Source organism: Carassius auratus, chromosome 24 (assembly GCF_003368295.1).
Source record: "Carassius auratus strain Wakin chromosome 24, ASM336829v1, whole genome shotgun sequence".
In the NCBI taxonomy this organism is placed as follows: domain Eukaryota; kingdom Metazoa; phylum Chordata; class Actinopteri; order Cypriniformes; family Cyprinidae; genus Carassius; species Carassius auratus.
Window position 1 is genome coordinate 6,027,676 of NC_039266.1, and position 12,016 is coordinate 6,039,691.

Below are 12,016 nucleotides of genomic sequence, written 5' to 3' on the forward strand. Positions count from 1 at the left end.
ATATTTCTATTACCGTCTGACACCAAGTAATTAAAGTCGTTAAACTGATTTAAATTAATGTCTCCATCCCGTCTCAAAAAATCTGACTCATCTCCATCTCTCAGGTTTGATGCACTTTAACCGTGTTGATATCACACACTGGTACCCCACTTACCTTCAATTCTGAAGCAGTCCTGTGACCTACTTTAGTCCATTTCTACCCAGCCACCACTTTATTTCCCCCCTTTATCCTTTTTTACAAGCTCATAGCCTCTCTTTCTCACCCGGCTGGCCCAGTCAGGCCCCGGCCCAAGGACGATACATCCATGGCCCTTTGGTAATGGATGGGCTGCCAGCGGGACCTGCTGGGCTATTGGAGTGGCTGGGTTAAATGGAGTTATACCGCAGCCTATTTACTGAGGTGATGAGCTGCAGACGTCCCCCATTATTTATGAAGGGAGGCCAGTGGAGAGGGGGCAGAGGTCACTGAACCCAGGTAGACCCGATACATTAATAAGAGCTGGGCGGACGTCTCAGTTTATGCGAGAGCAAAAGAGCAACAGAAGATAGAAAGGTAGAGAGAATACTCTTGTATACAGGCTATATATAAACACACCCCATGCAAACTGGTTAACATTAATATGCTAATTTAAGTGTATTTGTTTGGTATTTGCAGGTCTTGTTCTGACAGGGACAGCAGGGGAGAAAAACAATGCTAAATGCAAATAATGAAATGCAACTAATCCTATAATTGTGCTTTGAAGGGAGAGCAAGATATTAAAATAAGTGAATTGTTGGCAAACCCAACTTTGTTTATATATACAACATCATCATAGGGCCAAAGTGGTTCAAGACAATTTGAATAAATTTAAATGTTTAATTTAGGTTTTTGTTTATGTTTTACAAACTAATTTGGCACCATGTTGAGCCCGCTGCAAATAAATACATACTGAAGCAAAACCCGATGTAAAGAAATGGAGAGGGCCACTAAATGGTTTGTACTCTGTGTGTTGTTCTGAGTGTATACAGGGTCAAAGACTTTGTTTGATGAATGAAACTCTCACACTTCAAATGGGTTTAAGGCTTCATTGTTCAATGTGCTAGGGTTTCTCTTCATAAGATAAATGGTTCTTTTAGCTGTGGTCAGCTGGGGCTTCTTAACGCACTACGATCTAAATGGACCTTTAGACACGATCTATCTTTGACAAACAGGCTGCACTTAAAATGGGTTTGTTTTAAAATAAAGAGAGGTAACAACCCCCTTCCAGTTTATAACTGATTTTTAAATGTTTCACTTTTAATGTAAATGTTTTCTGTATTTAGTGAATTTTACAAACAGGACCACATAGGCCACAAGGCAATACAAGCATAAATCTAGTTTATACTGAACAGGTCGAAGAATACTGGGAAAAATTGTGTTTGTTTTACATTATACAACCCTAGATGCGCTGATTTGTAACAAGTCAGCTTTGTGGAATTATGAACTACTAATTGTACTCTAGATTTTAGCATTTTAAAATCATTGTTTTTTCCATCATTAGATTGTTGACTGAAACGCAGAATTCAAAGTTAGAAAACATGCAGTTGCGCCCGTCAGCTGGAGTACTATAGAATGACCCAGAGAAGCTCCACTGCCAGCTGGACATCAGCAGATGAAAACAAGGAAAGATGTTCTCACAGATGTTCATCTTCAGTGCCAGATGACCCTCATCAGAAAAAGTGGACAAGACAGCCATCTTGGCAACACCTCTAGGCATCTACTATTTAGTCATACAGATCCTACTGGAACATAGAAACTGTATGACAAACAGCATGTCAAAAACAACCATGCAATCATGTCAACTTTAGAGAAAATCTTTCTTCAACTCCAACACCACTGGTTCTTACGTTTCTTGGATTTTTTCAATTTATGAAAACATGTGTGGCATTTAAAATGTTTGCTTTTCTGTTTTGGATTTCAAATTTAAAACACATCACTACTTAGAACTTGGACTATTTTAATATACTATTATGGTGCTTTTTTTTTTTGCAGCTCGACAGCCCATATAAAGGGTTTCACAAATATATGTCCCCTACTAGTAAGTTCTGTAACTTGTTACTTAAATGGTTTAAAGCATTTGTCCTGAAGGCACGCAATTATGTTACTGCTTAATATGAATTTAAATAAGCAGCCTTAAAATTTGCGTATTGTGTTAAAATTATTTTTTTATTATTATTATTTCTTTATGTTACTGTGAACTGAAATAATATATTTATTTACTGATTTGTATATTTCAATATGCACATGATATTCAATAACTGCATCTAAAAGAAATCAAGGCCAGTGAATAAAAACTAAATGGACGAATAAAATGGATTGTGTTGTAAAGAACATTTATGTGAGCTAGACGAAAGTTGGCATGCACAAGCAGTGACAAAGAACAAACTCTCTCAGACTGCTCTAGCTACATATACATTACTATACATGAGTTTACTAATGTAAATTCATGCTCACTTACACAACTAGTTACTTAAAGCCGGTAGAAGCAAATAGAAGCTTTAACTGAATAGAAATGAGCAGCTTAGACACTCAGCTAAACGTGATTTCACGTTCCACAGAAAAGTTTAAAGCACTGACTTAGAATATGGACATGAAAATGTGTAAAACAAAGTCAGAATGCCAAAAATGTAATTTTGTGTGTGTGTGTGAATTAACCCATTAGAGTTTATTTAGAGTTGCAGTCATGTATGTTACTCTTTATAACAAATGTAGTCACAAAATAATGACTGCTTCAGAACATGCTTTAATTTTTTACTTTTCTTTTAATTTAAATATTTAAAAAGTATATGGTCGCATCCAATGATGTTTTCATTATTTAAAAAGCTCATGAATAAATAATAATAATAAAAACCCTGATTAATATAATCTTGTAACATTTCAAGCTTTGTGATAAGTTTGTATGGTCAGTTTTAAAAATGTAACGACTTTCTGCTCAGGAAATCCAAACGAGTCAGACAGCAGCTAGTCCTTTTGTGTATCTGTGCTAATGCTGTGTTTTATAACTGGCAGTGTCTCTAAGGGAGAGGGTGGCAACAACTGCACAATAATCATTTCCCTGAGGCTTTGAAAGTGTCGCACACTTGGCACACACAAACCACATATGCGCGCACACAAACACACACACGAATGTGTTACGTTCTGCTCAACTAAATTAGGTCTAAAGCCAAGCCCTGTGCACAGTGTTTGTTTTCTTTTTGGTGCTATCTTATTCCAGGATTACTAATCAAACAGGCCCTGGGCGATCGCAGGGCCAAACATCTGAGGAAGTGCTTGGCAGCCTTTCAACTCTCCATGCTGGAGCCAATGGATAAGAGACGCCATTATTCATGAAAACACTCCAGACTGTCTGAATCAACTTCCTAGTTTGTTTTTAATGTAAAAACAGCCACCCTTTCACCAAACAAACAGTTAGCGAATATGGCAGCTGATGAGTTGATCCTTTTCTGAATGTCAGCCCTTTAAACAGACAGAATCATTGAGTTCTTTTCACCTGTGCAATTGCAGTTAACTCAAAAAATAGAGTCCTGACTTGTACGTCAACTGCTGCTGTTGTTTTTTACGGCACATACAGGTGAAATGTATTCACTTAAAATGTCACTGGCTCCCATCAGGGCAACATTCATTTGGACATGATTTGTTAAAAAAAGTAATGTTCTACTGAAACCGTTTCCACCTTCAGGCTCCACCTTTGTCCAGTGCAAATCTTTGCTTTTTTGGCTCTAGTTTATGGTCCCTTTGATTCAAATAGATCCCCATGCTCCATGTGCGCTGATTCGACTCTGTGAGGTCATCTGACCCATCTCGGACTCCAAAGCACACCTGTGCATCAGTTGATGTAGGTTGTAGAAGCCGCCCATTAATTAAATTTTAAAGTTTTTCCTCCTACACGTCCTGAGACAGCAGGCGCACCTTTCTCCTGCTAAGCACTAGTTTTCTGAGCTCTGCTAAGGAGGGAAGTTTCATTTGGTCTTTGTTTTTACTGTATACATTAAGGAAGATGCCAAACACCACTAGAAGACCACCCCAGACGTACCTGTGAAAGAACAAGTGTGTCATTCTCAACAAAACAGAAATATGTCATTAATATTACCAACACTCAACATGACATTAAAACTGACCCAATCAAAACCTGATGGATAAAATAAAATCTCATCTTCTCATCTTATTTGCTCAGCATCGTTTCATTTGGAAACACACCACAATAAGTTATGAAAGCAGAGACTCGGATTCACTTACTGGAAAGTGAAAGGTTTTGAAAAGAACATAAATGACAACACAATAGTCATGGCTTTCCTTCCCGTAGTCACTGGCGAGATAAAAAAAATAAAATAAAAAAAAAGTTAAGTTAGGCCATTAATTCACTTTCTGTAATTCACTAAATTTGAATGACCATCCCAAAATACTTTCAAAAGAGAGGGCTTATCTTACCTGTGACAGCAACCAGTGCTCCAAACAGCTTTATCAGAGCCAGGACAAATGAAATGCCAAAATATCCCGTCAGTGAAAATAAGAATGCATAACCGTATGTCGTCACTGGATGCTGAGTGAGTAAAACATATTAAAAATACAGTGATTTGCAGACTCATGTCATGTAAAACTTCTAGTCCCTGATCCTTTGAAATGAATGAGTCTTGTGCTTGTGTAAACATTGTTTAGATTTGTATGCCAGTTTTGTGGTTAGTTTCATATGGGTCAGTTAATATGAACCAATAAATATGAAAATATTGTTGCTGCAAGGGAGGCACCAATTAGAAAATTAGAAAAGGAATTACAACTATTATTTCTATAACTTACGACAATTCACATTTATATATCATTTAACACAAAAAAACAAAAAAACAAAAAATCCTCAGGCCTTATTTCTACTGTTTATGAGAGATTCAAAATAACTATAAAATAGTAATTTTTTTGATATTTACAGTGATTAATAAATAAACATGAAGTGTATTGCTTTTGTAATAATACCACAGTACAGTAAAAATCAAACATCATTATAATGATAATAATATGCTCATTATATTGTAATAACGCCACAGAACAGTTAAAATCAAGCATTCAATAAAACCAATAAATAATTTAATTGTGATAAAGATTTATGATTTATAGTGGTAATTTTTTTTGTATAGTGATTTATTGTGATTATTAAAAAAAAGTAGAAATTAGAAATATATTACTATTGTAAAAATACTACTGCACTGTATATATATATATATATATATATATATATATATATATATATATATATATATATATATATATATATATATATATATATATATATATATATATATATATATATATATATATATATATATATAAAATCTAACATAAAAATTAATTATAAATAAGCATTTTCTATTACATTTTAGTGGTGGACCATATGACTAAAATTCCACGATAACAATTTGATATACTGTATTTGTCCCGTTTGCTTTGTTTGCAAAAATGCTCCCCAAACTCAAAACAGGCGGGGGAAAAATATGCCCCTGGACAATGTAAATTGATTATGACTGTCGTGACGGAAGCGAAATTTGTTAAAAGAATGAAAAGTGTAGATTGGATATTACATTTAGTTGTAAATAAACATACCATGTCAGCTTCTGCTCCAGTGTAAAGATGACTTTTGTTGATGTTAATAAAATTGTATTGTTAATAAAATCAAATTTGTAGTTTTTGTATTAAAAGTAATTGGTTAAATGTAGGTATATGACACAAAAGACAACAAAGATACATTTAAAACATTGTCATTTAGAAGGTCAAAAGTACCCCCTGAAATTCAATTCCAGGTGCAAATATCCTTAATGTCTGATTCTAATAGCGTTAAAACTATACATATATAGCAAACCGATCACAAAATATTTTATTTACATAGAATAGCCTTAAGGGTACATCACCCAAAAAACACCCAGGTAAATTCTAAGAGTCAGAGGAAGGGTGGAAAAACTGCCATGTTTTTGGTGCAAAAATATAATTACTACGATATGTGGACATTTTATTTTTAATTATTATTCAAAATGAATGTATATTTTACTGTAAAATATGTGTGTTAAAACCCACCTGAGAGCAGAAGGAAACAGCAGGTCCAAGCCCCCCAAAAGACAGCAGCCCCAGCAAAATATACACAAAACCAATAGAATAGGAATACAAAACCTGCAACACATGGACAACGATGAATAATATTCCTGCACACAAGAGAGACAAACCATTTTATGATGGGCTTAATTCTAACTTATTTGTACCATCTCTGAATTGGTCCCATTATGAAGTTTCATGGCTTTTTCCTGCACATTTCCAATAGCTGCATCCGCACAGAGGGCCAGAGATATAAAAATTACCCCTAGAAACAATACAAGAATAACATTCTAAAAGTTTCATTCAATTAAAAATAATAATAATACATTCTTATGCAGACAGTAGATTATGTTTAAGACAGCTGACTAGATTTTGGAGCAAAGTTTGTTTCTTATAGTCAACAGACTGAAGAAGAAGCAGTCCTGTACCCGTTACATTGAAGTTTGGGGCAATCTTGCTGTCTGCCAGTGTAAACCAGATCAGACCCAGACTCATGCAGAGAGCAGCAGACACGTCTGCAACATTGTAGCGTTTCCCAAAAAACACACAACATCAACAAGCTCTATCAAACCAAGAAACTCTGACATGGATCAACTCACACACATCACAAAAGCCGCATAAACATGCATCTGATCTTCTGCTAAGCTGAGGGCCTTATTGTCTGGGTCCTTTGAGTTCTGGCTGCAGGTTTGACACTGGCTGCAGGTTGGCTTTACAAAGATCTTTGAACAAGTTCAATGGGGAAGTGATGTTGAAGAGAGAGATGGAGTTTTGTCTTTTTCTGCTGGACTCTTCAACTCATCACAAGCAAGCATGAGTTTGAGGTTGGACGTGAAAATGCAAAGACTGAGAAAAAAGACGACGCAAGAAAGGCCGAAGAGTTTTCTCAAACAGGTAGTAGCCGTGGGGTTGGAGGTGATGCAGCAGGTTGCTGTGCATCACTTTGATTCCATGCAGCTTTGATGGGTTGGCATCTTGAGCGCATCCTCAACCAACGTCCCGCTGATCTTACGCACCAGCCTCAGGGGACGCAAGGTCCATGATGCCAGTGAGAGAAAAAAAAAATCTAAATATCCCCATAAAAAGAGAGGGTTTCATTCTTTCTTGTTCAGGATATCAAAACTCCAATCCAGTTGTTGCATAAGAAAAGTGAAGAACTCCAAAACAACACTGGCCAATGAAAGGAATAGCATAAGAACAAGGAACTTGTTCACAGAAAAAAAAACAAAACAAAAAAAAACTTTATTTTACTCACAAATTAGTCAACTTTATTGTGTTGAGTCAACAGAACTTTTAAAGGGGGCCATTAAAATAAAGTGTTACCCTACATTTCAAGCTTAGTCTGAATTTTTTGTCATTATTCACTCATATTTTAAAAGTTTAAAATCTCCTACTCAATATTTCTGAATAATCATTTGCTAACTTGACTATTGGGATCATATAATCTCAGGTGACTTATAATAATAGTCCAAAACTCATACGAACTCCTTTAATCATACTTCTTTTGTCCTTTTTGGAGCTTGATCACTATGTTTTCAATGAGCTGTTACAAAAATTCTCAGTTTGCGTTCCAAGGAAGAAACACCTCTGGTGTACACAGATACACTGATTATAATAAATTATATTTGCTTTTTTATGCAGTACAGTAATACCTATAGTAAAAACTGTTATATTGTGAAATATCATTACAGTTTCTATATTTGTTTAATTTTAGTATATTTTATAATTCTATATTTAAGTATATTACACTTTTTTCTTGTGATGGCAAAGCTGAATCTTCAGCAAGCATTACTCCATGCTTTAGTGTCACATGATCCTTCAAAAATTTGTTCTGATATACTGATTTGGTGCTCAATAAATATTTCCTCTTGTTATTAATGTTTACAACTGTTGTTTTTTTTGTTGTAAAATTTTTAAATGAACAGCATTTGTTTGATATACATTATTTTACAATATAAATATAGTCACATTTTCAGTTTGCACTGAATGTGAAGACATCGAAAGACTAACAATCTAGCATATAACTGATTTACCTTGAATAAAAACTCCTCCGATCATGACAGGAATGAGTTTGCAGCACTTAAATATGACTTGTGTAGGGTAGTTCAAGTATCCTAAAGAAGTGTTGGATAGGCCCATGGTCCCAACTGTTAAAAAAGCGATGATCATGTAGGTTTTGCATGGTATCCTGAAAAAAGAAGCATTCTATTAAGTTTATTTTTTCTTAATTATGTGAATACTACTTTTATGATAAAACGTGATTGAAAGTTGGTATAACTTTACTGTCCTGCAATTGCTAATTAATAAAATGTTATCCCCCCAAATTTTTTTTATAAAAAATCTATTTAATAGAGGTATCAGTAATACTGCAGCTGGTTGCAAAACCCAAAGCTAGTTTTCTATTATAACAGAGTTATTTTTTAATTTATCGACAGCCCCAAAAATTACCTCCTCCTTTTATCCTGAGTAAGCTGCAACTCCACTAAACCAAACAAGGAGTACAATCCAAACTGCACTAAAGTCAGATACCAGCCAAATGGCTTAAATCCCTCCAATGAGAATATCAGCTCCTGAAAACACAGAGACTCACAAGTTAGCAATTCCACGAAGGAAAACACGAGTTTAGCATCACTGCAGACACAAATATAAAGTCAACAATCACAAATAGATCAATGGGACAGAATTTCACCTGCAGGTAGCCGTAGATGAGGTAAAAGAGGAAGACACCGGCCACACAGATGAAGAACTGTGTCGGTGTGTTGAAGCTGTTCAGGTTGATGCCCAGCACTCTGAGTTCCTCCACAGATTTGATATGAGGTGACATGACCTCTGTGGATGAGGGCATGGATATGGAGATGTGCTTCCTTGAGCTGTAATTCCCAAGCCCAAATTTACCACTCATGTCTGCAGGCTCCTGAAATCCAAAACAATTCATCCACAATCTGAATTAACAGATTTTAAATTCGCTGTCTACTATTTAAGTATTTTATATAATGTGGGTAACCAAATAGATGATGGTAGCCATTAACTTGTACAATTTATTTATCTTATTTGTTTCTCATACTTATTCCAACGGCACCCATTGATTTACATCTTGGATGGCCCGAGGTTGAGTAAATTAAATTTTTGGGCGAAGTATTGCTTTAAAGCTGTGCTATAAATAAATAGTGCTCATAAATGTTTGTACTCAAAAATGAAGTGGCAGCTTAGACCAGTAAACAGTATTTAGTACATCATGACTTAGTTTTTGCGCATATAAACATACTTATAGTGCAGAGCAAAGCTTTTAATTTTTTTTTGTCCCACACACAACGTAAGCATTTAGATAAGGGAAAAATCCTCTAATATGAAGTAGTGTTAGCATGACACAACTATTTTATCACATTTATACACCTGTTATTGGGTGATGCGTTTATACATATATTATAAAATTAATATATCATTGAGCTAAAATATATCCAAAATTCACAGTACACTTAATTATAAAAAAAAAAAAAAAAAAAAATCTTACCCGAATGACCCAGAGAAGATCAGAGTAATTAACAGTTTAATGAGATTCACATTGATGAGAGTGAGAGTGATGATTATCTGACAACTGAACAAGTGTATTGCACTGATCTCACGTCTCACAGCCCGATAAACGACGCGCCTCAGCACTGGCACGCATGGCAGGCTCAATTTGTGACTTTAACGTGCAAAATGAGCGTGAGATCAGTGTTTAAAAACTAAATCGCTCTCTCATATGGAATTTAGAAGATATAAAAAGTGTTAGCGGCTAAGCTAACACATGCTGCTCTGCTCCACTTCCGGGTTTAAAAGCAGTTTTAAGCGCTCGTCTTAAGGTGATACAGACATCCTCACATCGATACAATCGAACGGAACTCAAAACAAACCCTTCATCCATAAAGACGTATGTCAACGTGCAAACTATACGATGATTCTAAAGGTTTTTCTGTTTTTCTGTCTCCCGACAGCAGCCAACAGCTTCCGGTGAACTCTGACCTCGAGACACGTCACTGAACAGACACGTGTCATTCTGAACATCCAGCACTGACAGATTTGAGGTTATTCTTTCATAAAGAATGGAAAATTATTTATATTGCGATAAATATGTACTTTCTTTTTTCTTTCTTTCTTTTTTCTTTCTTTCTTTGAAGAGGGCTGTTTTCTTGCTGAATTGTTACTACAATTAAAACTACAAATTTTTATTTAGGAGTCAAGTCATAAACACACAACCACACATTAACCATGGTTTTTTTATTGTTAAACTATGGAAACCATGTTTTTTTTTTTTTTTTTTTTTTTTTTTTTTTTTTTTTTTGTGTGTGTGTGTGTGTATTGATCACCATTTGTATAACCACATTTACTTTACCATGGTTCAACTATTGTATGGCTAGTGTTGCAAAACCACAATTAATTTGTGGTTACCATGATTTAACTATAATAAACCAAGTGTTATTTTTGTATTTATTTATTTATTTATTTGTAGTAAAACCATGGTTAATTTTCCTAAGGGTGGTGCTGTCTGTGCCAGCTGTGCTTATAACCCAGAAAAATTTAGCACACCTTATGAGTGCAAGCTGTTATGCATTCCAAATTTTACACTGAATGTAAATTTTCTTCCCTTTTTTTAAATTGTATATTAACATTAAGTAATGAAATTCAAGGTAACTGGATGGACATTCGCTAGATGCTAAAGCTAACATTCAACCACAAACAGCATGTTACAACGAGTTCTGTTATCTAGATGCAATTTTATGACCTGGTAGTATATCAAAGCGCTGGTGCACTATCTTTCCCCACACCCAGAGGGATATAGCCTACTTTCCCATCACCGAAGAAGCACATACTTTTAATGCATAGTATATAAGCATGCAAATCAGGACGTAAAACAAGAAAATCCACTCTTTTCTTTTCACTGCTTTTCTGAACGATTCTCGCCGATCTCTGAAATAAGGATCAGTTTTGTCAATAAAGCAGATGAACAATTGATAATTTCATACCTGCTTTATTTCGTGTGTTGGTTTCATTGATAATATATAGAAAGAGCTACACAATGTGCGTTCTGCTAAAGTTTTCCTGGCTGAACTGTCTAACCTGTTTGTCCAGACTGACAGGAGAGTGCGTTTGGTGTATTTACATCCTAGTTTTGCATGTAGGTGAATGAATGTCATGCAAAAATCAAACAAAGTGATTTTGATCACTGATATCAACAAAAAGCTCAAGCAGTAAACTAAATGCTCACTCTCGTCCACAACCCATGATGTGACCGAGCCACAGCCACAGCCACGGACGGTCCATCTCTGGTGAGGGGTTATGATCCTATCTACCCCTCCCCCCAGTTCGCCCAGCCTCTATTCTGCCCATTCATTTCCTCTGCTTCCCCTATAGATGACAGAGGCCTTTCCATCCACTGCGAGAGGTTAATTCACTCACGGACGGCATTATTTCTTTCCAGCCCCTTCCACAATATAAAAATTCAGAGTGGACAGGCCCATCTCTCATCCGTCTGAGATTTGATTGGAATGCTATTGCCTCCTGTCCCGAGGAGCCCCTGCGCTGGCTTGGCTGCACTTTATGACACTAAATAGCCAGGCTACAATTTTTCCATCTATTCAAAAAAATCTCTTAATAACTCATTCTTCCGGACGAGAGCCCTCACTCTCTGCTCTCTGCCGAGGACAGGCTCGTCCCATTTACGTCCACAGGTCACCAGAATGGAGACCTGGAAATGTCCAGAATTCAATGGGTTAATTAATCTCCGAATTTACTGCCCATTCTCTGCCACCCATTTGCCGAATCATAGTCCCGTGGAGAGGCCGGTGCAATATTTACTGCCCGCTAATAGTATTCAGCAATGCACAGAACCGTCCACATGCATGCCACCCATCTAACTTTACAAGTGATCTCATTTATCAACAATGA

The 12,016-nt window shown here is 35.9% G+C and overlaps 1 protein-coding gene across 4 annotated transcripts; it reads right to left on the reverse strand.

Moving 5' to 3' along the window:
- Window positions 1-3,370: 3,370 nt before the first annotated feature.
- Window positions 3,371-11,184, reverse strand: LOC113042191 (adenosine 3'-phospho 5'-phosphosulfate transporter 2-like). Of its 4 annotated transcripts, none has more exons than XM_026200814.1 (10): window positions 11,095-11,184; window positions 8,781-9,005; window positions 8,540-8,661; window positions 8,125-8,279; window positions 6,520-6,627; window positions 6,259-6,356; window positions 6,077-6,169; window positions 4,448-4,559; window positions 4,256-4,325; window positions 3,371-4,052 (listed from the first exon to the last, which is right to left on the reverse strand). In XM_026200814.1, the coding sequence occupies exons 1-10, from the start codon at window positions 11,119-11,121 to the stop codon at window positions 3,902-3,904; spliced, it is 1,161 nt and encodes a 386-aa protein (XP_026056599.1). In that variant the 5' UTR covers window positions 11,122-11,184; the 3' UTR covers window positions 3,371-3,901. The 4 variants fall into 4 exon arrangements, with proteins under 4 accessions (XP_026056599.1, XP_026056601.1, XP_026056602.1 ...); XM_026200816.1 differs by lacking the exon at window positions 11,095-11,184 and adding an exon at window positions 9,603-10,122; XM_026200817.1 differs by lacking the exon at window positions 11,095-11,184 and adding an exon at window positions 9,985-10,121.
- Window positions 11,185-12,016: the final 832 nt, after the last annotated feature.